General features: G+C 47.1%; 1 protein-coding gene across 10 annotated transcripts in view; it reads left to right on the forward strand.

Moving 5' to 3' along the window:
• Window positions 1-26,556, forward strand: part of NAV2 (neuron navigator 2) — a 387,753-nt gene that overhangs the window by 89,031 nt on the left and 272,166 nt on the right. Inside the window, exon 1 of one of the 10 annotated variants that reach the window (XM_027579099.2) lies at window positions 14,989-15,113. The exons of the other annotated variants lie outside the window; for them this stretch is intronic. Within the exon in view, the coding sequence (XP_027434900.1) occupies window positions 15,042-15,113 (72 nt within the window). The 5' untranslated portion in view covers window positions 14,989-15,041. Of the gene's footprint in view, window positions 1-14,988; window positions 15,114-26,556 lie in introns of those variants that run through there. 10 annotated transcript variants of the gene reach the window in all.

A 26,556-nucleotide genomic window follows, 5' to 3' on the forward strand; every position in this document is an offset into this window, starting at 1 on the left:
AGGGCTCAGGAGGAGTTGGGATTTCATCTTGAGGGTAATGGGATGCTCTTGAAGGTTTTTGAATCCACTTTAGCAATTATTCCTGGCCTACTCTATGGCAGAGGTGCTAGCCCTTGTCCTCTTCCTGGTGGTTGATTGAAAGCATTCTGACGCACATGGGAACTCTCAGAGACTCTACTGGTATACTTTCAAGGAGCCCAGGGATCCTAAGCCCCCTGGGCAGTGGGGAGAGAGGAACCTGCCAGTAGAGAACATTTTATAGGATCTAGAAAGGTGAGGAAGAATAGAGAGGGCATTCCAGATTATAGATCTTCACTGCATCAGTTCTGTAAATGCTCAGACTGTTGTGTCCCTGTCACCAAAACTGCTACGAAGCAGCCAGCCCACCCAGGCAAGTGAAGCGAGCCACCCAGTGGGTCTCCGTGTGGGCAGACAGTGTGCGATTTGGAATTGGCGGGCCTCTGCGGTGAATCTGGTGCCTGCCAAAACTGGTCACCTTAGGTGCTGGGCCGCCACTGGCCAGGCCATCTGCTGTGCTGGTGTGGGGTGCAGGCGGCCCAGGGAATCCCCAGAGCTTGGGAAAGTCTGTCGCCTGCCTCTGCCAGGCCAGCCCAGCGTTGGCTTGTTTCTCCTACAGAACTTCTGCAAACTGCGAAGTGAAGAGGCCCAGCTGCAGCAGCAGCACCAGTAGCAAGAAGAGAGCAGGTGTGTGGGTGCTGTTCAGACCCCTTCCTTTGTCTTCTCCTCGCCTTATTCCACATGTATTGGCGAGGGCACCAGAGCCTGGAGAGCCTCTACTTTGTGGGGACCCATGTGACTTTCAGCAGTCAAGGGGAGGCTGGAACATGCTCCTTTTCAGGAGAGTAATTTGATGGAGAAATTGTTTTAACTGCCTGCCCCTGGGTTTCAGCCCAGGGCCTCAAACTTGGATAAAAGAGCCTAACTTGGCAGCTTCCTGGAGCCCAAGGGAGCCCCTCATCTTTTACTAAATTGACACACTTTGTTTGATTAATGCAGATGTGACATTAGCAATGGTTTTATAGTGTTCCCCCCCCCCACCCCTGCTGCACCTCCGTCCTCCCCCCAGCTAGACTGAAGCCCTGCCCCCAACCGGGCAGAATCAAGCATGCTGTCCTCACTGGCAGTTCGGTGCAGACAGTGGCACTGGGCCCACTTGTGACAAGCCTGGCTTGTGTGTGTCCTCTGGATGTTCCAGCACTTGGGGGGTGCTCACAGCTTCACAAAGGGAAAAAGAGGACCCCAGTTGGTTTCCAGGCAAAGCTGCCCCCTCCTAGGCCCATCTGTAGGTTTTATAGGTGGTAACAAGTCCCCAGGGCTTAAGAAGCAAGGAAAATTTCCATTTTCCCCATCGTAACTCAGGTAAAGTAATTCTTCTTTCCATTTCTTTTTTTTTTTTAATTTTTTAAAAGATTTTATTTATTTATTCGACAGAGAGAGAGCACAAGCAGGGGGGTGGCAGGCAGAGGGAGAGGGAGAAGCAGGCCTCCCGCTGAGCAGGGAGCCTGACGTGGGGCTTGGTCCCAGGGCCCTGGGATCATGACCTGAGCCGAAGGCAGACGCTTAACCCACTGAGCCACCCAGGTGCCCCTCTTCTTCCCATTTCTACAGAGACATCCTGAGACCTGTCCAGTTAAGTCCTTTCCTGACCAAATTGTTTTACTCTGAAAATCCAGGCCCTGAAGTGATCTGAAACCCAACTCTCCAGAGGTGTAAGTTTAGTGTGATTCTAGCTTGGTGGCTTGGAGAGATTCCTTGTCTTTTTTCAAGAGAGTGAAAAGGAAGGAGAACAGATGTCTGTGTGTGTGTGTGTGTGTGTGTGTGTGTGTGTGTGTGTGTGTGTGTGTCTGTGTACGTGCATTTGTGTGTGTGTGTATGTGTGCCCTTTGGAACCTTTTGTGCTTTCACTGCACTGTGATGAACACAAGAGGGTGTGTGTGGGACAAAAGTTGGGATCTCCACACGCTGGGGTCCCAGCCTGATTGCTGGTGTTGAGTAAGCTATTTAAGCTCACAGCTTCAGAAAATTTCCCTGCCTGAGACAAAGCATGAATGAGCCCAAGTGAACATTAGGGTATCACCCAGGCAGGACCCAAACATATTCCTTAATTAGTGTCTGTGTTTCCTCATGTAGTTATGAGGACTAAGAATTTCGGAAGCACAAAAGAGAACTTTATTTTTTCAGGGAGTTTTTTTTTTTTTTTTTAACCCCTGAGGTAATCTTATCGTTTATTTTTCCTTGTCCGATTGCAATCTCCCTAGTTGCTGACAGTTCGCCTTTGAAATGAGTCCACTTTGATCAGGGATATGGCAGCCAGACAGGTCATTTTTACTGTCTGTGACTTAGTCCAACCAGTTTGGCAATAGTGGGGTCCTGTCCCGGTGTGGGGAGTGAAAACTGGTTGGCACAGAGTGAGCCTGTGGGAAGGTGGAGCAGCCCCTCTCCCCACTCCCCACCTGGGGTCTCCTGTAAAGCAGCTTCCTTTGCCAGCCCTCTCCTGCCACGGGGATGAGCCTTTCTGCACACCCTGACACCTCTCCCTTTGCTGGGTCTTCTCCCAGCCCAGCATCTCTCCAGACTGTTAAACGATAGACATTTTGTCTTTGCTGCCCCCCACTTCTGTTTGCCGGACCCTCTTTCATGCTTACTTCTACTCAGGCAAAGAGCGCCAGCATGGTTGTTCAAGATCTGTGTCTTCCCAGTTAGAGGAAGGCAGTTTGGGCTTCCACCAGAACAAAGACGGTGTCAGGCAGATGGGCATTGGTAGCCCCGTGTACGATGAAGCGGGCTGACCATATGGGGGACCATTTCAGCAGGATGTGGCTGAGTTGGACTAGGCCCCTGTTCTGCAGGGAGATGAAGAGGGCAATCTCTGGAGTGAGGCTCAGTTCAAACGCCAACACCATCACTTACTAGCTCTGTGAACTTGGGCAAGTTAGGTCACACGTAAGCTTTGATTTCTCCAAGGTGTAACATGAACAGAATGATAGTCCTGAACTCCCAGGGTTGCTGTGAGGATTTAATTAGAAGTGCCTAGAAAATGCATAGTATAGTGTATGCCGTATAGTACATGCTTAATGAAGAAGAGCTAATATCATTGCTTTTATTTCAATCATCACCGTTGTGATCATTATTCATCATCACCCTGTTTGGAGAAGAACAGCCAGGGAGTGAGCGAACCAGAGCTTTGTTCTATGAAGAGTATTTACAGGAAAGCGAAACACTTTTATTATATAAAGAGTTGTGGAGGAGACATGATGCAGAAGGGCTGGAAGGATTAATCTCTGGGGTTCTCTGCACCAAACCAAGACCAAAATTCAACTTGGTGGAAGGAAGAGCGTTTAAGGTAGTGCTGGATGGCTTCCTTAGGGCTGAAGGGGGTCTTCATCCTGGGGTTTTGGGGAAACTTGGCGTGGGGCTTGTACAGGGGATTTGTGCATCGAGGAGGAGGGAGATTGGGCAAGGGGATTCTCTTGAGTCTGGGTTTCAGGAGGCCCTGTGCTGTTTGTTTTTTAGGAAAAGCCACTTAGCAGAAGATGCCGCACTCCCTACTTACACAGTGATATTTACTCTGTGATGGCTGAGGCCTCCCCCTGACCACCTGTGGCTTCTCCTTGTTACATCTTTTATATGAGACAATGTCCATGCTCTTAATTTTGGCTTGGCTGGATCATTAATTCAGCAATTAATTTAAAGCAATTATACCTCGTTGTGCTGGTCAGGCTCAAAGTAGTATGTTGGTGTTTATTCATCCTGGAGAATGGTTTTGTGGGGACAAGAAAGAGCCAGTGGGGACAGGCAGTTTGCAGGACTTTTGCTCTCCCACACAAATAAGCCCGCTAGGAAAGCCCAAGTTGTAGCAGCTTAGAATATGTCTTCATTGGCAAGCAGCCCGTGAGCCTCACGAGAGGACACAGGTAGAGGTGAGGAGCCCTGTCCTCTCTCTTTGTCATAAGCAGTCATTCTGATCACGGAGAAAGGCTTCCTTTCTCTTCCTCTCCAGATCTGTCGCGTCCTTGTATAAGGACAGTCATGTGTTCCAGGCTGGGCTTTATTTTTACCAGCGATACAGATGTTTCTGCTCTTGTGCAAGATTTCATTAAAGCTCAACCAGCGGTTTACTGTGGCGGGAGACTGCCAAGGTTAATATTTCTGCAATGCATTCCCTTCTGTTCATTCTTGGCACCAAAAAACTCGCAGGTGGGCGTATCGAGCCTGGTGCCATATATCAAAACTATATACAAGGGAATCACCACCAGTGCATCTGCTTAACTCGGACGGAGCCTCTGATCACACCGAGTGGGTCAGCTTTACCTTGGGAATCAAGCAGGGGAATGTTTCCTCTGGTGAGTTGCAGCTCACCTTTCATGTCCCTCTCTAGCTGCAGAGGCAGCCACAACTACTCAGTGTGGGACAGGGCTGAGCGCGAGAGCACATAGCAGCATGGAATGCTGCAGCCTTCCCAGTTATCTGCCGAAATAGTGGGAGCATAGCTTAATGATGAGCACAGAGAGGGGTTCAAATCCCGTGCAGCTGACATGAGTCACTTACCCCTCCAGAGTGTCAGTTTTCTCCTCTGTGCAAGGGGGTAGCAATGCCTGCCTCCGAAGACAGGAGGATTAATTGAGATACTGCCTACAACTGAGAGAAAGCAGAGTGCCGTGACACAGGCCTGTTGCTCGTGGGAGGGCACTGCTGGGAATCCTTGGCGGCTCCCCAGGGCTGGAGGATAGTGTCCCAGCCAGGGAAGGCCCTCGCTCTTCTGCTTTCGTGACAGAGAAGCTGTGTGCCGCAGAACCGGTTTTACCGGTGAGCACATGGGAGCCAAGTTAAAAATAATAGCGGCCTGAGTTGTTGGACGTGTGTTTCCTCCTCCTCTCCCCATCGGTGTCTGGTGGCTTTGGGAAGTAGTCCTATGCTGTGGGTCCTAGGAACATTTGGCCCAGGGTAAGGAGAGCTTGAAGGCCGGGAGGGCTGGGATTAAGGGGGGCACAGAGAGTGATGTTAGAATGTGATCTCTGGCTGGTGTGCGTAGTGACTTCTACTACTTTCTGAATTCGGGTCTGCTCATTGAGTCAGAGTGGGAAGAGCCAGACCTCCTGCAGTGTGTGTGTGTGTGTGTGTGTGTGTCCCTGTGCCTCTGATTTGTAGTGTAATATAGTTAAAAGTATATAATGTTCATACAAGCTTTATAAGACTCCACTGAGGAAAGGAATATAGAAAAATTATGTATTTTCAATTATGTTTTCACCAACTCTGCGGACCATCCCTCTCACCCACCACACAATATGGCAGCGGTCAGGAGATTCCTAACCCTGACTTATCCAAGTGCTTTGTGATTCGTCAAAGGCAGCTTTGTCTCTTCCATTTGAAATGCAAGGTAGATTTTATTCCAGTCTTGAGATAGTTATCAGTGGTCAAACCTGGAATGATGTTATGGGAGGAGCACTGTATTCATAAGAATATTGTGATAACCAGGACATTCCATTTGCTGGCTGTCCTGGATGACAGTGACATCGTGGATAATGTGTTCCCTCCTGGTTCTCTGTAACCCATCACATCCATCCATTCTCCTTTCTGTCCTTCTTTCCATCCATCCATCAAACACTTCTTAGCACTTGAGTTGGCACCAAACTACAAGGGGATATGGAGGTAATGATCATAGATCCTGCCCTCAGAGACCTTAAAATGGAAAATAGGAATCAAGACACTTAAGTGCATGGATGAAAAGCTCAAGGGAAAATGGAGGGTGGGGGAAGAGTGGTATTTGAACCAACTACTCTTTGAGAAATACACAGGATCCCCATTTGTGGAGACTATGCATTCTCACCATAGGAGTGAAGGCCCTGAGGCTGGAAAGAGGTGGTTCTCTATGAGCGATTGCCAATAATGTCATTGGGCTGAGGTGAAGGGAATGAGTGGGCAGTTAGGGGCATCTATGGAAGCAGCAGCTCTTGAAAGTCAAGTCAAGGATTTGGGGCTTGATTCTGTGGGCATCAGAGAATGCTTTCATGGCAGGTGTGGCCAAGGGACCTGGATGGCCCTCACTTGACCCTGGATGCATGCTGAGAGATTTTGAGAAGTCTTCTACTTATCAAATGTTAGGTATTAGCTGAGAGATGGGGCAGTCTCATGATGGGTGGTGGCTGATTCAGCAGCACCCGGCATAGGGAGCACCATCTACATCTCCTTTTCATGGCTTCTTTTCAAAGCTCTCCTTTTCAGTTTGTCTCACTTTTATTGACAGTCTTCCCACTGTCTTCAGACAATCCTGTAAGACCTGTTCTCCCGCCTCACCTCTTAGCCATCTAGGAATCTGGGAGTTTGGAGAAGGGGGTGCAGCCTCCATGACCTCTTCTATCTTTGGAATCTGTTCCTTGGCTATAAATAAGGCCGTTGCTTAGTGCTACCATTGATGGTATTTGCAGCTGTCCCCTGGGAGATGGTCTGAGATGAATAACCCATTTTCAAGAGGACTTGGCCATTAGGTGACAGCTATTTATGCTTCCTATTGACTCGGGCCAAACCTGACTGTCACTGACATTAAATTTTCATGTGCCGTGAAGCCGCCTTTCCTTATCGGGCTGTCTCTTTCCATTTATTTGAAATATGTAACCAGGTTGGTCTAGGTTCTTAAAAAAGATGCGCAACGAAATCTTGAAGGACTCCTGTGTTCTGGCTGCGGGGATTTTCCAAAGGCTAAATGGCTTACCCGGAGTCACCAGGTCAGTTGGTAAATGACAGAGCCGGAATTCAAACCGACTCCTGCCTGGAATCAAAGCCTGGGTAATTTCCATGAAACCATGTGTGTCTGATTTCTGCACCTGGAATGTCCCTACAGAGGGTTTTTATTTATTCATTTTGTCCCCTGATGTCTTGCTCACTCGGCGCTCGGTAGTTGATTGCACGTGCAATTTTTAAAAATTCATTCATGCTGAATTTGCCTCAGTGGCCACAGCGTGCCATCTTCACACAGCCTCTTTTCCCACACCCTTCTATGAAAAGAAACAAGGCCCTAAAATGTCAGGCGAGGTCCCTTCGGGCTTTATAACCTAACGCATTTTGTAGGTGGCTGAATTCTCCACTATACTTCTCATTGGAAAATATTCCCTTCCTGAATTCTGTTTCTCCATCAGAGGGCTATCACATGGTACGTGATGCCTGTTTCCTAGTGGCCTTGACGTTGAAGTTCAGTCACCTGTGCTGTCGTCAGATTCCCTTCTTCTCAAGTACCTGCCCTTCTTGAACTGTGAAACAGGATCAGGCCTGGGGCCAGGGAAGAGAATGTCTTGATCTCTACGTTAATGACAGTTCATAGAAAGACGAAGGTGCTGTGGTTGAGAACCTGCTCTTGGAAAGCAGAAGGCCTGGGCTGAATGTCAGCCTTGCTTCTTGGTCACTGCTGGACCTGAGGCTAATAGCGTCTGTGAATCTCAGTTCTCTAACCTATAAAATGAAGATTCCTTTCTGGAGAGGAGGTGGGAATTGATTTTTACTATTCTCATATTGCTTTTGTCTGCCACTGTATGCTAAGACTTGGGAGAGACCAGAAAGAGCAATGCTGGGGCCCTCTTTGGTGGCACATATTTAGTGACCGTGCTGCCCCATTCACCGTATAATATCAATTATCTAAACATTAAGAAGTGACTTAGATGCTGATGAAATGCTCCCCCTTCCTCCCTCCAGAAATAATTACCCATGTTATCTATATGTAGAACATGATCTGATCATTCTCACCCCTGCCTGGGCATTAGAATTCTCTAGAAAACTTTGAAAAGGAAAAAAAAAAGGCAGCTGTGTGGGTCATTCAAACCTACTGACTCACTCTTCAAAGGTCAGGCCTAGACATCTGTGTTTTTTAAAAGCTCCCCAGGGGATTCTGACAGCAAGAATTGAGACTATACTCCCGTAACCAACAATTCGGGTGAGTGTGGTGTGTAGATTATGGACGAAGCCCCTTGGGGTTTTTTTCCTGCCATGGGACTAAGGCTCTCCCGGCCCATGGCCTTTCTGCTCATTCATAGAAAGCCCTATGGTCACAATAATTTGCAAAGATAGTCTCAAATGAGGAATTAGAATATCCTTCCCTGTAATACTAATCAAAGCGCCAAACTTGAATTCTGATCAGGACCCTGCAAAGGGAGGGTGAAAACAGTTGGCCTTCCCCCTCTATTCCCAGGGAGCTATGCATGGAGAAAGATGCCTACTGGGTTGGTACTTTCCTAAGCTGGTTCCCCGCTCTGTTGAACGCTGTGGTTTTCTTTTCTGGGACACTTCAAGGGCCCATTTCTAGGACCTGAGATGAACCCCAGTGTGCAGTCTCTCCAAGGAGACACTCAATTTCCTTGCCCTAACAGTGGGTGCTACAGACCAGTCCCAGCCTATAATGGTTTCTGGCTCCACCACTGGAACCATCAGCCATGCCCTTTCTCTCCCTCAAGATTCTCAGGACAGGAGGCAGATCTCAGACCATAGTATCCTGCACCATGGCAGGAATGTTCATCTCAAGACCCCCCACGACCCCATTAAAGCCCAGGTTTGAGCAGGTGCATAGAGGATGTGTTTACAGCACAGCATTCTCCAATGACACCCTCCTCTCAAAAAAATCCTCTCTACGACCCTCTGCTCTCTTTTTATATCCTCCATCTGATAGAGCAGGAAACGTCTTGAAGCTGGCTTTCCGATATTCCCTTGAAATCCTGAGTTTTGCACATTCGTCTCACACTTAACTTGGTGCTTCTATTGAAGCCCAGGCTTAGAAGCAGCTCTCCCTGCCACGCTGAGTTACCTGAATAGGGGCCCAAGGCTTAGACTGCTGGGTCAGACAGGGTTGGTTTTGAGACCTTAAGCAAGTGTTTTAACCTTGGTGGACCTCTGATTTCTCAGGAGTCCAATGGGACCAGTCAGAGAGACCAAGTCTGAGATGGTGAGGATTCAATGCAACAAGTGCCAATAAAGGGCTTTGTGCCTGACACCCAGGAGGTGCTCCGTGGTACCCATTACCCAACCCAAGCCATCGTAGCTGGCTTCTTTAAAACTTCATTCACGGATGGACAGGCAGCTAGAAAGGGGCCTCCCTGAGAGAAAGGCTCCTGGCTAGCCTGTTCCTGGTAATAGAAGTCACCAGGGGAAGGTCTCGTGGAGAACTGCTCACAAAAGCAGGGTCACAGGAGCTAACTGAATTAAGCAAGTTATCGGGCAGTAGAAAATGCAGTTAGATTGGCATCTACGAAGCAGATGGCTGGGACAAGATGATGAAATTAGTTTTATTATGTTTGGGGAAATTAATTTGTCACTTTATTTTTTTCTTTTGTTGTTTCCCGCCCCCCCCTCAAAAGATGTGATTTTTGTCTCTGGTAAAAGCAACTTGTAGAGAAAGTTCGTCGTTTAATGGAAAACAAAGGAGGTGGTAGGACCTTGAAAACAACCCTTGTATTCTAATTGTCTATTAATAGTAAATGATGTAGAACGTGGCCTAGAGAACAGAAAGGCTGCCACCTATTGCTGGTAAAAAGCTGGCTTACATTTCCAAGCACATGGAGGATTTAAAAAATGTTCCTGAAAAATCTTCAGACCGTGGGCCATTGAGAATTAAATTCATGTTGGAGACATTTTTTACTCTACCAAAGCTCTTGGAATCTGGTGTTCTCTAACTTACCTTATTAATTGCAGTGTCTCCAATCACTTTTGATCTGGTTAATTTGGGGGAGCCTCAGGCATTTTGATTTCTTCTCTTCAAGGTGAGGAAGAATCAAATGCAAAATCTTTAAGAACAAATAGGATCTTTTGAGATCAGGCTCTGGGTCGTTAACTGGGAGATTCCCAACACTTACTCCTGGGGCATAAATAGTTCTTTTCAGGACTCCTTTGAAAGGATCAAAGCCAAACCTGGAGTTTTGAATGGCTTCTCTTTTGTTAAGCCCTTTTATCCTTCACAGTTACTAATGAGCATTCCAGGAGCCTCACCCAAGATGGAAGAGCTTCTGGTACCGGGTCACTAGAGTATAGACTTTATACATATATCCGTGTGTGTGTGTGTGTGTGTGTGTGTGTGTGTGTGTGTGTGTGTGTGTGTGTGTGTGGTGTGGTGTGGTGTGGTGTGTCTGTGGGGTGTGTGTGGGGTGTATGTGTGTGGTGTGTGTGTGTGTATACAAGTGAATGCTGTTTCTGACGTTTTGTGACCTCACATTGGACTTCAGGCAATGCATTCTGCCCTTGAAATGGCCCAATCCACGGGGCACCTGGGTGGTTCAGTTGTTAGGCGTCTGCCTTCGGCTCAGGTCATAATCCTGGGGTCCTGGAATCAAGCCCCGCGTCGGGCTCCCTGCTTGGTGGGAAGCCTGCTTCTCCCTCTCCCACTCCCCCTGCTTGTGTTCCCTCTCTCACTGTGTCTCTCTCTGTCAAATAAATAAATAAAATCTTTTAAAAAACAATGGCCCAATCCACATACTACCCAGGGGGTATTTAAGAGTTCAGTGTTCAGACCTGGCTGCATGCTCTCATCAGTTGTGGAGATTTGTATTTTGTCCTTGCAAGGAGACTTGTAATTTTACAGTAGATTGAAATTGTCAGAGAAGGTGTGAAGGTAGTGCAGAGAGCTCCCCGTTCTCTCCACCTCCGGTTCCTCCTCCTGTTGACAACTTCTTCTACTGTGGTACATTTGCCCCAATTAATGAACCAATACTTAAAAATTATCATAAAGTGTATGCTTTACTCAGATTTCCTTAGGATTTTTTTTTTTAAATCTAAGGAAATTTGTTCCAGAATGCCACATTAGGTTTAGGTGTCCTACCTCCTTAGGTTCCTCTTGGTTGTGGCTGTTTCTCAAACGTCCCTCATTTTGATGCCCTTGACAGTTGTGTGGAGTACTGGTTGGGTATTTTGTAGAATGCTCCCTCCCCCCACTGAGATTTGTCTCATGCTTTTCTCATGAGTAGACCGGGACTGTGGGTTTTAGAGGGAAGAACCACATGCCATTTTCATCGTACCCTATCAGGGTCACATGCCATCCATATGACTTACCCGTGGTGAGGTTCATCCGGACCATCTGGCTGACCTGGAGCTCGTCAGGTTTCACTCCTATAAAATTACTCATTGCCCCCTTTCCATACTGTTCTCTGTGTAGCCCACACTGAAGGAGCGGCTGTTCACACTCCACTTCCTTGAGAACAGAATATCTACATACATGATTTGGAATTCTTTTTGCACGGGAGATTTTTTTACGCTCCCCATTTATTTATTCAATCACTTAACTTATACTGGTATGGACTCATGGATATTCATTTCATACTTTGGGTTTTAATCCAATACAACTTTCTTGCTCACATTGTTCTAGCTTTGGCCACGGGGAGCTCTTTCAGTTAGCTCCTGTGTTTCCTTGACACACTCCCATCAGTGTGTTTTGGTGTGGACACACATCCTTACTCTCTGGCAGCCCTGTAATTGCTCTGGACCTGTCTTGAATATTTCCTGTCTCAGTCCAAGAATCAGCAGTTTCTCTGAGGATCCCTGGTTCTGTATATTGGAGAATGATATTAGAAATCAAGATATGGGCACTGAGTGTGCTTGTTGCTACTAGGGTGTTATTGTTTTTAGACCTTTTCAGTTGGCAGAACAAGGAAATAAATGTGTATATACTAATCCGTGTATATACACATATCTACAAATACTACATCAAGATAAACTAAACAGTAGTTCATACTTACATACCATAGAGATCAGGATATAGTTTACACTGATAAACTATATTATCATTTAGTTTATAAACTTACCTTATAATTTTATAGTGTTTCCAACCCTGATCAATTACCACTTGGATCATTCTGGCCTCCCCCCCCCCACCCCGGTTGCTTGTCTGTAACCCAAAATCCAACATTGAGAAACCTCTGTGAAGCTTGTTAAACACACCTGTGCCAGGACCCATGTCCCCAGGTTGATTTAGATGCTCACTTGGGGCCTGGGCATCTGTATTTTAATAAGCTAGATAGGTTGAATAATTCCATTATGGGCTCATGGTGCCATGTACTCATCTTTATAGCATTTGTCACAATTCCCTTCTGACATCTTTTTATGTCTTTATTTGACATCCTTCTATGATTCATGTCTGTCACTCCCTCAAGACAGTAAGCTCCATGTCTGTTAAGCTCATTGCTCTATATCTCCCAGTAAGGGTGCATAGTGCATAGGCACTGTAAGTACTTGCTAGATCAGTGAATGAAATTATACACAGTAATAATGAGGAAAAGGAAAATAAATATTTATAGACCCCGTCCTCCGTTCCCAACACCTTTCTAGATGCTTCCAAAATTTTGTCCAGCTTGGGGATCTGAATCTGGTCTGACTGACAACAGAACCCAAGCCCTTTATGTTATGGAGATCCTACCATAGGAAGCCCCTTGTTTCCTGCTTTGCATGTCACGGGAGCCGCCACTGGCCCTGATGGAGCTGTGTGGGTGGCCCAGGAGGAGGCCAGAGGGGGAGAAATGGCAGCACCCATTTAGAGTCTCACCAAGGCCCCATTAGGAAATTGACTCCAATTTGGTTGGGGGAGAGCTGTGTTTTTTCCTCCCTTTTCATGCTCACAATGAAGGTGACATTGATTTACAATTCAGTGGGTTGGAGCAGGGAAGGGAGGCTTCTATGGGTGGAAAAGATCAATTAAATGATTATCCCAGCTGCCACACACTAATGCCTTTCTTACTGAGTTTCAGAATCAGGAAGCAGAAGGCCACCGCATTTAGCCTTTTGCAGGAAATCTAATTGCCAACTTGGTGATGCCAAGTTTTATTAGATTGTGAAAAGTCAGTCTCAGCGGCGGGCAGTTTCAGGCACTACAGAAAGCTTCCCACTGGCCACCTGGATTCAAAATGACCTGCTTTGCTTCCTTTGTGGGTGATTTTGCTGAAGTTTTATGAATATAACATTTTGAAAAAAAGAAAGATTTATTTTAGAGAGAGGGCAGGAGCAGGAGGGGCAGAGGGAGAAAGAATTTCAAGCAGACTCTGCACTGAGCACAGAGCCCTACATGGGGCTTGATCTCACGACCCTGAGATCATGACCTGAGCCAAAACCAAGAGTCAGACGCTTAACCAATGGTGCCACCCAGGTGCTCCTAAATATAATATTTTTGCAATATATACCTTTCTGTGATTTTTATCTGGGTTCTAGGAGCTGGGACTTAAAGCCTGGTAAGCAGTCAGAATTATATATTGGATTCCTACCATGTGGTAGGCCCTGGGCTCGTGGCTGGGGCTTCTAGCGGTGAGGAAAACCATAGATCCCTGTTGTTTATAGAGCCCTCTACCTGGAATGTCCTTCCCTTAGATCAGTGGGTCCCAAACTGTTGTGTGTATGAGAATCATCCAGGGAGTTCGTTCAAACCCAGACTGCTGGGGCCCACCCTCAGAGTTTTGGATTCAGGAGGTCTGGAGTGAGTCCTGAGAAACTGAGTGTCTAACAGGTCCCGATGTGATGCTGTCGCTGCTCTAGGAGAACCACTGCTCTTCGTCTTTGCATGGTTGTCCTCTTTTTACCCAGTTAGGTCTCTAAATGTCACCCCCTTCGGCCGTTCTTGATTGCCCTACCATAGTACCCTTCCACCCCTTGCCCCTCATTCTCTATCGCATTTTCTTCATAGTATTTATCATTCTCTAGTATTAGCTTGCTTGTTAGTTTATTGCCCTTTTGCATCTCTCTCCCACCCCTCATCCTCAGAATTAAAGCCACATGAGAGTACTTTCTTATTTACTCTTCAGTCTTCCGAGTCTAGAAAAGTACCTACTACAGAGTACCTGCTCAGTAGTACTTCAATGAATGAAATCCTCACAAGCATAATGAGTGTTATGAAGGAGAGGGCAAGGATGCCAGGGAAGTGAAACAGGTAGACGTCAGGTGGGGCAAAGACATTCCTTTGCATCCTACACGAAGCAGTTTCTGGGTGTGGCGGTAACGCCTATTTCAAACACTGCACACCAGCGTTTTGCTTGCAGGGTTATAGGCTGTGGGATTTGTTGGGAGATCACAGGAGTCCACTTTGGATTTAATTGTTCCATAGCCTTTCCATGGTCCTGTCCACATGGAGAAAGGCCATCTTAAGAGCAGACCAGAATTCCCTCAGGCAGGTAACCAACCCTTGTACAGACCAGTCCACTAAGTTGCCAGGTCCTGATCACCAAGTGTGACAAGACGCAGGCCTGAAATGGGCTGCTTCTAGTGACCTTCTTCCTGTCTCTACACTGGTCCACTCACTGAGATCTGGAACCCACGGCCATGTGGGTGACCAGATAGCCTTTTCAAAACCTCGGCAAGGTCCAATGAAGGCTCACACTGGCTTGCTTTGCAGGAGTGAGACTTTCGGGTGGAAATATGCAGATTCCTCTCCTTCATCAGCCTTTCAGAGAAATGGGAGCACAGGCACTGTTGTTCCTCCCTCTGAGAGAGAGAGAGAGAGAGTGTCAGGCAAAAGATGAGACACGTGTAGGCACCACGCACAGAGGTTGTCAAAACCCCACTTGAGAAGATGAAAGCACGTCAGGCTTCTGCTCCTGTGTGGCCCCAGCAGCCACTGCCTGGCTGAAGGGAGACTTGTGCAGCCCCGCGGCCTCGAGCTTCCTCGCTCGGCCTTTGCCAAGCACGGGCGAGCGGGGAGCGATCCCCCAGGTTTGTTTGCCTGGGACAGCCAAAGGAACCGTGATTTATTTCCCTCGAGCGTGTCATGAAAATGTAAGCACCGAGAGTCAGGTTATTTTGGAGGGCGAGAAGTTGGTGGGGGGAGCTGGAAGGGGGAGAATCACAGCACTCTACAGTCAGGGCTGAGGGCCAGAGGGCCGCCCAGCGGGCTGGGGTAACATAAGCTGCCGCTCTTCAGGAGGTGGCCTGTGTAAGAGAATCTGACCACAGCGGGAGCGTGACTTCAGCTAAAATTAACCTTCGAGGCTTCACACGCCTCCACAGCGCTTTGAACTAGACGCCCGGAGAGGGTGCAGGCTGGTGGCTCCCCAGACTGTGCAGCCGAGAGTCGAGCCATGCCTATAAGCATCAACTTGTGGGTTCCTGCCCGGGGCCAGAGTCGGGACTCCTGCGACCATTACAAAGTGGTAAGCAACCTTGATGGACGCTGGCTGGGTCTCTGGGGAGAGACGATGACGTTCGTTTGAATCAGGCTGGTGTAGACGTACATGGTTCCAGGTTTTCTCTGCCGGGCGGGACCACAAGGGCTCTGCGGGGGCCTTTCAGTTGTCGAATGTTCGCTGAGCTTGCCGCCACCTCTGGAGGGCCCAGTGATGTATTTTTAGAGCAGGTAGAGAGGATTTGTCTGGAAGTTGTTGATGGCCTTAAAAAAATACAATTGCTTAAGCCAACAGGTGTGGTGTGTTCTCTCAACTGTGGGCCTCAGCAGGTGCAAATGGGGAGAATGACCTCTGTGAAGGGTTTGCAGAGATATAAGGGGGCGTATTCTAGAGGGCTTTACTGTAGAAAGGATTTATTCTGGGGCGACTTGAAGCCCCTTCTTGTCCCATGAGGCCCAGGAAGTGTGCTGCTGACCTCTCGCTCCCCTGGCCGGGGCTACCCTCAGGGGATATTTCAAGCTAGCTAGTAGCTGCCTCTGCAGCTTGCCCCTCACTGTGGGGAATGGGTGTGGGAGCTTGCCACACAGAGCCAAAAGGCAAGATTTCCTCTCCTTTAGGCCTCCTTCACCTTCAGCCCTGGGGTCCGTATAACCCTGGGGCTAATGGCAGTCCTGATGCTTGTGGTGGAGTGGCGCTCTGGTTTGACAATGGTTACTGTGATGTGGTTGCTTAGTTTGCAAAATACAAGGTAATTTATCTTCCCTCCCCACCCCCGCCCCAATGTCCTAGGCACCATTCATGTTACAAGCTTTAGGAAGGGTTTATTTTGCAGGGTGGAGTGTACTTCTCCTTGTTCAATGATTGCTGTGTATAACTGACTTTGAAGTGGTTCACTGTAAAATGTTTAAGCCCCCAAAATATTTGCTTAGGTGAGCAGATATTGTGTACTGCCCTTACCTGCAAGAATATGCACGGTGTATGGATGGTATAAATGATGTAGGAAAATTCACTGCAAAAAGCTACCTTTTGATGCAGTTTTGAGGCCATTTTCCAGGTGAACCACTCAACTGAGCCCTCTGAATATTTTCATTCTCTTGTTGCCTCCCTCCTCTGGAGTGTTGGCCCATAAAAGGTCGAAGGCTGCTGGGATACTGGACACTGGTGTGTCTTTTGCTTTAGATGTCTAACACTACCCAGGCGAAGAGCGATTAAGGGGATGTCTTTGGATTATTATTATTTTTAAGCTCCAGGATCTAGACTCCCTGCCCTGTGGAAGAGATTCCTTTTGAGGTAGGATGTTAAAAATAGACATTTCAGTAGAGGAAGCTACAGTATGTGGTTCCGAGCTTTGATGAAACATCTCACAGACTGCGCGGGGATTTCCATCTCCTGCTGCATCTGGATAGACATCGAATTCCAATTTCTATTTTCTCTGGAAAAGAAGACTCTCAGTTTCGTCCTAGAACTTCCTCCCTGTCCTGGCCATCCAGTGACCTGGCCTGGTTTTTATAACTTCTGTGTGACCCCCAAGATGGCTAGGCTGAATTTGAGTACCTGGGCTGCAGGGCTGATGCTAGATTTTGTCCCCCTGAGCTCTCCCTTTCCCCATCTGTAAAATGGGAATAACGGGGTGTGGCTCAGATGAAATGGTGTCCGTGAAAGAGCTTTACCATTTGTAAGCACTGCAGATGGGAGACCAGGGGCCCTGCTGTTGTCATTAGAACTTTATTCATCTTGAGATGAATCAGTCGGGGCTTTCTTCCAGGACTTTATAGAATAAAAAGTATCTTTGTGCTCTGGGCCAGGTTGTACCCTCGGGGTAGGGGAGAGGCCCCTTCTTTCTTGGGTGCCAGTTTGGTATCTGGTAGTCTTGCTAGTAAAGGCCTATTATAAAAATACAAAACACCAGAAACCTGACATGCCTCAGGCCTGAGTGCTCTGACATCTGGGCTTGGAGCAGGGCCCGAGGCGTAACGGCCATTTCTACTGTGGCCAAGTCTCTTGGCCATGCAGTTGCTGAGAAGGGAAAGAGTAGGGCAGGGCAATGCCAGTCACTGCTGGGAACTGCCAGCCTCCAGATATTTTAAAGCCTGTGTATCTTTCCCACAAATGGCACAGTACTGACTTGGCCAGCACCCTGCCCGGTGGGATGTAGCTCTGACCATCTATGAGGATGTCAGACCTTCTCAGGCTCCCCTGGGCCCTGTGACTTTGAGTACCTGGGCCTTCTTTACTCTTCACTGAGTGCCTGTGTGTGCTCACAGGTGCTTCATTTTTTTCCCCTCCTTTGATCCTTAGTTTAAGTTTATGCTAGGTACTATGATGATCTCCATTTTACAGATGACGAAACTGAGCTTGAACTTAAGTGACTTAAACCTGGATCTGTATACGTTAAGAGGTGAAGCCAGGGTGTTAAAAGATCAACTGGGGCCTATTAAACATCTTAAGAGCTCATTTGAACAAAAAATCGATTAGAATCAGACTGTGTCCAATCTAGCAGATAGAAAGGGTCCCACAGGAGCTTTACAAAATGACTTTTATAGGCAGAAGGGAGTGGGATCAAGGAAGTTTATCGGGCAGATTATCTAACTAGTGCTGATCAGGTGATTTCTGACTGGCTGGTTTAAGATGCCTTTTCTGGGAGAGGCAAAATTGTAATTAAGTCGCAGTTGGGTGGTGTAGGGCTTAGCATAAGCGACTCCATTTTGGGCCCATTGTCTTGTTTTCCGCAAGGGTTTGATCTGACTTTACACTTGCAACCACTGTACAACATTTTCTCCTTGTCACAAAATACAGAGACATTCTTGGAAGTTATCCTTAATGTGTTAACCATAAACCTGCTTGGTGGCAGTGTGGGTGGGGGAGGATAAGGAGACCTGCTCCATTTACTTCCCAGGGCCCCTACCCAAGGCCTTCCACCTCCCTCTTTTTCTAGGTGAAACTAAAGGAGGACCTCACCACCTTGCTTTTGCTCTGCCTTCAATCACAGCCCCTCCTGCAGGAAAGGGGACTGCCCATACCCCATGCTTGGGGTCCTCCCTGGATGACTTCTCCCAGATAAATCAGGCTGCTCTGTAATCTTCTCAAGAAACCTGACCCAGGATTAATCCCTAAACTGTCACCCACTACTCAGGCTTCCTGGGTAAGGGGGCATCCTTAAATAATCAGCAAGCATGAACACGGTTTGTATTGGGTGTTGTGAATTTTAATAAGCAATCTACAGGTTAAATAGCCACTCACCTGCAGTGGTCCAGGATTGTCCCTAAGAAACCCAAATGAAAACAAAATAACTTTTTACCATAAAAAAAAAAAGGCACTCTCTCAAGTTTGCCAGAGTGATTACATTAACTCACCTCATCACTGGCCTTTAAAGGATTCCATTGGCGATGTAAATGTTAGCTGGGAACAGTGACTCTCACCAGGCGGTCCCTGGCAAAGCTGCATGCCCAGGACCTAGCAAGCCTGATGGAATGGAACAGACAGAGTCAGGTGAGTTTTGAGCACCTGGGTCAGGCTGAGACCTGGTCAGGCCCGATGTCTGGGAATGGGGAGTCGGGAGACCACTGTGAGCAAGTGGGCCAGTTGGGACACCTTCAGTGGGGGTGGGGGAGGTGGGGGGGTAGAGTCAGTGTGGGGGGCCAGGAGGAGCTAGGTAGCTGTGTACCATAAATGTTAGGGAGACCTTCACCGCAACCCAGGAGGCCTGCGCGGGAGGAGGGACGAGGCAGCCAAGAGAGTCTTTCAGCCAGTATTCCTTGAGCAGGTGGCCCATGACCAATTCCCCGTGAGATGCTGCAAAGGAACCCCATGACCTCACTGGTTCTCCACTTGACCCTGTGGATAAACCTCCTCGCTCTCTTTCCTGGGAGTAACCTAACTTTGGCTGCAGCTCACTCGGTCCTGTCTCTTCACCCCCTGGGAGGCAGGACTTGGCATCTCTTGGCCTTCCTCTGAACGGTTCCACTTGCCCTAAAAAGCACCGGTAAGAGTATAGATTTTATTGAAGATTTCAGAGGGGAGCTTTTTGATTGTGCACAGCTTCATGAAATGCCTCCTGAGCTCTGCCTCCACGGCTTCTTCCTCCTCCCATACCACAGTGTCTCAACTTCCCAGTCTCCTGGGTTCCAATCTCCTCTCTTCCCCTCCTTGAATTCCCTTTTTCTCTTGCAAAGCATTTCTACTCAGTCTCCACTCCCCTACATTTGCATCCTCTGGCTCATTCTTCTGCATAACAAAGAAACCTCCTTGGGGGAGGTAGGGTGGTAATAAGAAAGCTCATTTTCCCCCAAGTCTCACCTGCGTCTGCCCAGTGGCATTTAACAATTGATTTTCCAAGGAAAAAATCCTGCTGCGTAGCACTTGGTGATGTCTGGGGTAACTCCTTCTACCAAGGCTGACGTTAATCTACCAACATGTCCTCTCTGAATAGAGCTGGTAAGAGATGTACTGTAGTACACCATTGTATACTGTTTCCTTCCCACAGATCTAACAGATGTAAATAACCGCAAGAGCATATACAAGAGCAAAATGTCATAAAATAAGAAATGATGAGTTTTGAGTAGTGCCACCTTTAGGAAATTTACTTGTTTTACATAATTTTTCAAAAACCTGTACAGTTCTAGAAAGCCCAAATGAATCTGCAATGACATAAAACAGATCAGTGTTAGCTTTGCAACTGCAGTAGAGTGGGGGATAGATTATAGAGGGCTGCAAGGAAGTTCTTGGGGTTGGGAGAAATGTTTGTTACCTTGATTGTAGCGATGGTTTCGTGGGTGTATATAGGTTAGAACTCCTGCAGTTGCACACTTCAAGTATATGCAAGTTGTGGTATGTCAATTAAATCTCAGTAAAATTGGAAAAGGAATTTTAATTAAACAATTTTAAATGTTTTTCAAACTGTTCAGCTTTCTAAGTTAAGCTAAGTTCTTCCCCTTCCCTCCCACCCCCCACCCCCGCAATCTCTGACAAACACCAATCAATTCTTTCTATGAGCTTGTTTAAGATTCCACATATAGGAGAGAGAGATGATCTGATACTTGTCTTTCTCTGTCTGACCTATTTTACTTAGCATAATGCCCTCGAGGTCCATCCATATTACATAACAAATAGCAAGATTTCATTTTTTTTGTTGCTGAATAATACTCCTATGTGTGTATCACCGTTTCTTTACCCGTTTATCCGATGGTGGACACTTAGCTGGTTTCCCTATCTTGGCTATTGCAAATCATGCTGAAGTGAGCATGGGGGTGTATATATCATTTCAAGTTAGTGTTTTTGTTTTGTCCAGGTAAATACCCAGATGTGGAATTGCTGGGTCATATGGTAATTCTAGTTTTAATTTTTTGAGGAACCTCCATGCTGTTTTCCACAGTGGCTGCACCAATTTACTTTCCTACACAAGTGTTCCCTTTCCTCCACATCCTCACCAGCACTTATTCTTGTGTTTTGATAAAAGCTGTTCTAACAGGTCTGAGGTTAACTCTCGTTGTGGTTTTGATTTGCATTCCCCTGTTGGTTAATGATGATAAGCATCTTTTCAAGTACCTGTTGGCCATCTGTATGTCGTCTTTGGAAAAACATCTATTCAGATCTTCTGCCTGGTATTTAATCAGATTCATTTTTTTTGTTATTGAGTTTTATGAGTTCTTAATAGATTTTGGATATTAGCCCCTTGAGATACATGATTTGTTAACAAAAATTCTCTTCCATTCAGTAAGTTGCCTTTTTGTTGATGGTTTTCTTTGTGCAGAAGCCTTTTAGTTTAATGTAGTCCACTTGTTTATTTTTTTATTGACGTGTAATTCACATACAATATTTGTTTCAGGTGGACAACATAGTGATTCAGTGTTTGTATACATTGCAAAAGGATCACCGCAGTAAGTCTAGTGATCCGACACCATACACAGAGTTAATACACTATTTATTGACTATTCCTCATGATGTACCTTACATTTCATGACTTATTTAAGTTGAAGTTTGTATTTCTTGATCCTCCTTCACCTTTTTACCCCCTTTTCCCCTTTTCCCTTACCTCTGGCAACCACCAATCCTGTTCTCTGTCTGTGAGTCTGCATTTGTTTTTGCTTTTGGTGTCCGATTCAATAAATCATTGCCAAGACTTATGGCAAGGAGCTTAGCTCCTTGTTTTCTCCTAGGACTTTATGGTTTCAGGTCTTATGTTCAAGTCTTTAATTCATTTTGAGGTACTTTTTGTGTCTGGTGTGACACTGGTTGCCTGTTTCAACCTTTTGCTTGCGGCTGTCAAATGTCTGTTTTTATGCCAGTACCATACTGTTTTGATTACTCTATCTTTGTGATATAGTTTGAAATCAGACTGCGTGATGCCTCCAGCTTTATTCTTTCTCAAGAGTGCTTTGGCTATTCAGGGTCTTCTGTAGTTCCATACAAATTTTAGCATTGTTCTAGTTCTGTGAAAAACGTCACTTGAATTTTGATAGCAATTGTATTGAATGTGTATATTGCTTTGGGTAGTATGGACATTTTAACAGTATCTTTCCAATCCATGAGCATGGAATATCTTTCCATTTGTGTCTTTTTCAATTAAGATTTTATTTATTTAATTTAGAGAGAGCACAAGGTGCAGGGGAAGAGCAGATGGGGAGGAAAAGGTTGGGGGAAAGAATCTCAAGCGGGACTCCATGACCATTGAGGAGCCCTTTGTGGGCTGGATCCCACGACCCTGAGATCATGACCTGAGCCAAAACCAAGAGTCAGACACTTAACTGCCTGAGCCACTCAGACGCCCCTCTCTTTCAATTATTTTCAATAATGTCTTGTAGTTTTCAGTATACTTGTCTTTTCACTTTGGTCGTTAAATTTATTCCTAAGTATTTTATTCTTTTTGATGCAATTGTAAATGGTACCGTTTTCCTAATTTCTCTTTCTGATATTTCCTTATAAATAAGGGCTGTTTTTAACAACCAGCTTGCAAATTCCCCTAAAATTGAGCCCTCAACTCTCCCGAGCCTGTACAAGCCTACTGTACTGGACCGTGATGTGTTTTGTGTGTGTATGTTTGTATCTTGTTAAATAGCACTTAAATGCCCCTGTCAAGTGGGTCCTGCTATCATGCTCCTGGAAATTGTCTCAGCAGAATGTCCCCTACCAGTGTCCGTTCTGCGCCTTGTGCTCTGACTGGTCTAAAAGCTACAGGAAACACCATGGTGATTTCATGGGACTTCACAATCTAGGCAGTGAAGGGGAACAGATTTATTCATCCATTGTACCTATCCATCTGTCCATGCATCTCCCCATATAATCATTCACCTATCTTTTCTCCCACCCACCCATCCATATGTCCACCCATCTGAACAATCACGAGTCTGTCCCTTCATTTTGCTTCCATTCACCCACCCATTTACCCTCCATTAAGTCAATATATGCCTGTTTACGAAACCCCTGTGGTGTGTCAGGCATTGTGCTAGTGTTTTGAAGATGTATAAAACTTAGGGAAGCTCCTGACTGGAGAAAGGTGAATAGATAGTTATAAAAGCCATCATAAAAAGCATATGCAAAGTGCTTTTAGATCCAAGAAGAAGGAACAAATAACTCCGTGTTTAGGGTGAAAAGTGGGTTGGGGATGGCTCTACAGGGATTGACCCTGGGCTGGGGTTTAGGATCCCGAATAGGCATTTGCCAGGCAGTGGGGGAGCGATGGCCCTGCTAGAAGAGAAGACTACGTGCACATAGAGCGTAGGGTTTGGGGAGCTGGCACACGGGATGTTTGAAGTGTGAGGACCCTAGGATTTCTGAGAAGGCTGGCAGTCGGGTTTGGTTTCTAGGAGAAGGGATCATCCTGCTAAGTGGAGGGGATGAGGGAGGACATGACCGACCAGCAAAACCCAACCCCCCAGCTGGGACTGAGGGTTAGCATGGCATGGAGCCTGTGGTGTGAGCAGTGGACCAGAGGGATTTGTAGTTGGGGTCATGGAGACGAGGCAGGAAAGGGAACAAACGTTTAAAGGCGCCACCTGTGTGTCAGGCACTGTGCTAAGCATGTTAGAAACACGTCCGTCCTCACAATAGATACAATAGTCCTTATATTGGGTAACAGGTGAAGAGTCCATTTTCCAGGAGCAGAAGCTGAAGCTCAAAGAGAGGTGGTTTGCCCATGGTCACAGAGCCTCGGTGTGCTCTGTGTCCAAACGTGTGTGGGGTTCTTGAGGTCTCCTATCCGCTCACTATCCACTCAGTCCTGTGAGGAGGAAACGGAGGTGTGAGAGGTCATGCGGGACCCCGAGATCTTGGCCGGGCCTGGTGGGGCCGAAAGTCCTGGGGGGGCCTGTGCCTGTTGAGCGGAGCTGAGGCCTTTGGGCTGGATGTGGGTGCCGAGAAGCACCGTCTCTGGTATCCCGTTACCTGCGGTCTGCAGATGAGGGGACTGTGGAGGCTTGGAGGGCAGATGGAGGCTACTACATAAAAGGTCCGTTTATGAACAGACCAGAGAGAGGCCCGAATCCTCCCTGAGGTGGTCGTTAGCCCCTCTGGTGTGCCTGCCCTGCCAGGCATCTCTGAACAGCTCTTGTGGAGTTTTGGGAGCTTTGCTGTCAACAAGGGTATTTGTGGTAGCTGCCCCAGCCTCCGGAAAGGGTCTGACCGCCTCATAGCCACAGCGGAAGAGCGTGTGTAGTTAGTAACTAATGAGTTCAGGAAGGGAGAGAAAATACTGGAGAACTTTCTGGTGGGCTTGGAACCCTGGGATTTCTCGGAGCCACCAGGCTTGTGGTTGAATGTGGTTCTGACCCTGCTCCTGAGGCTGCCTCGGGTGAGAGAAAGTACTGCAGAGGGGACCCGATTTGGCTCTGTCACTCCCAGTAAGCATTCCGGTTTTGATCCTTAGGTGGCCTCATTTGACTTTCCAGGGAGGCCCAGGGGAGACTTGGATACACATTTTGCTGTTGTGAGACATGGGAGCTGTGGGGCCAGGCTTCCTGGGTCAAGTGGGGTGTCCCCTACTATTAGCTGTGTGACTTCACCTTCTAGAGCTTCTGTTTTCCAGTACATGATAGGGAGATGATCATTCATTTATGCAACAAATAGTAAGTGCCTACTGCATGCTAGGCACTCTACTAGATGTTTGGGAAAATACGGTGAGTGAAACAGAATTTCTGTCCTCTGGGAGATGCCCCTCCAGTGGGGAGAGAGTGTAAATGAGCTCACAGGTGTAGGACACTTGGCACCCAGTAGGCCCTCAACAGAAACACCCTCTCGCAATAGGGGGTCGTGATCAGGTGAGGAAGCGAAGGGGTAAGTGCCCCGTGTCCCGTGAAGTGTGGTGCAGAGCATCTCCTGTTCCAGGAGAACAGAGTGGCAAGCAAGGGGATCCTAGGCATTACTCCGTGGAGCGGGATAAGCAGGAACCTGTGTGCTCCTCCCTGAGATCTCCCCAGTCTCTCCCAGCACATTCACCAGCCTCGTTTATTTTTCTGAAGCCACCGTTTCGAAACCTCTGGAGCCGTTGTGCACACCCACCTGTGGCTTGCCGTGCTCCTGACAGACAATGCCACCATTGTATGGCTGTGAGGCTGTTCCCAGGCCTGGCACTTGGATCTGCTGCACAGGGTCCCAGGCCAGCCTTGCCCTCCTCCAGACTGGAAGAACAGGGGCACCTTACTCCTGAGCATTTCCCGATTCAGAGACAGCCACGCGATGGTAACATGTTACATTGGCATTTCAGTTTTTACCGTCATGACGCTGCTGTGAAATCATGTTTGCTTTGTGCTTGGGTGACATGGGAAAGTGTCAGCCCCCCTCTTAGATCTGAGTGGCAAGTGACCGGCTCTGTTCCCAGGGGTGGGAGAGGGTGACACTGTAATGGCTATGATGGGGCAAGCCTTGCTCTTTTCCCACGTTGCCAGCACACTTGACCTTCTGTGGATTGTGGTTCCTGTGGGGGCCTCTCCGTAGCAGTCTAGCGTTCCTGGGAGCCAGAGTCACTGCCAGAGTCACTGCTTTTAAACCCTGCATCCGTTTCCTGTAACATTGGGAGTGTCATTTCAGCTGCCAAAGCCTCAACTTTCTCATCTGTAGAGTGGGGGAGAGATCGTTCTCTCAAGTAAGTGGGGCACGAAAGGAGTTGTTTGCAAAGCTCACACTGTAGGTGACCGTCTTCATGGTAATTGGAATCATGGCCAACATACATACTATGTGCCAGGCATTGTTAAATTGTCTCATTTCAATCTCAGAATAACCTGAATAGGTGGTTGATCCATTTTACAGATGAGGAAATTTAGCTTGGATAGTTTAAGTATTTTGCCCAGGAGAACTCTGCCAGGAAGGGGTTGAGGCATGGTTGGAACGAAAGTGGTCTGATTCTAGAAGGTGTTCTTTTTACTTGATTCGTTGTAGACATTTGACTAATGGGTGTTATTATCCTACACAAGACTACCGCATGAGCAGAACCCAGCCCAGGTGGGTGCTCAGACAGTGTTGGCTTAATGCTTCAAGGTATGCTTGTGGCTCAGAAGCAATTTATCTTGACTTGATATTCAGAGTTCAAGTAGGAGTAAGGATGGTGCCACGATGTGGAGGAAGATAGAAATCCTAAGTAATGAAATCCAGCAGTGGGCTCCTCCCTCCCAGTGCTCCTATCTTCTGGCTCCAGAGAAGGATGTATATTCCTTGGTATAAAGAAGTTCATGTTATCCATGCTACAAAAATGTTACATGTATGTTGAGAGTTGAACTGGCAGTACCATTCTGCTCAGGTGGGGAATGTAGAACCTGGTCATGTCTCACTCTGTGCTCCTGGAGCCCAGCTTTCTAGCAGCCTTACCTGTGTGGAGATGGGCCAAAAAGCCTACTGAACCTTGGAGCAACTCGAAGGTGTGCCACAGAATCCTTCTACTCATGTATATTTGTTGATGGAGAAGTCTCTTCAAGGTTGTTGCTTGAATAGTAACTTTATACCCAATTTTAAAGGACTCTGGGATCTTTTAAGGAAGGCTCAAGAGGCCCTAAGGGCATCCTTATATGCATCAAAACACTATTATTCATAGTAATGTCTGTCGGGCATCAAGAATAAGTGAAATTGGGTTAATTTAAAAAGAAGGGAGCATGATAATCCATTTAGGAAAGATTCCCAATGGAATAGCTAAATATGCGTGGCTCTCAGAAGTATAAACTCTCAGTAATCTAGGATGACTTATTCCCCCAAACTTAGATAGCCCGGTGTTTATTAATTTGAATATTAATAACCACCCCTTATTTCATGCTATGTGCCAGACACTGGGTTAACCACTTACATACATGCTCTCATTTAGTTCATGAAGCAACCGTGTATATCCCTGCTGCGCAAGTGAGGGACATAGATGCTCAGTGGGAGGATGACTCACCTAGGCCACCCAGATGGTAAGAGGCAGAGCCAGATCTCTGCCCTGGTCCGTGCCAGCTCAGGAGACTACAGACACGCTGCCCTTGTGATTACTGCGGTTGATGGAAAAACCACAAAT

Source organism: Zalophus californianus, chromosome 11 (assembly GCF_009762305.2).
Source record: "Zalophus californianus isolate mZalCal1 chromosome 11, mZalCal1.pri.v2, whole genome shotgun sequence".
In the NCBI taxonomy this organism is placed as follows: Eukaryota; Metazoa; Chordata; class Mammalia; order Carnivora; family Otariidae; genus Zalophus; species Zalophus californianus.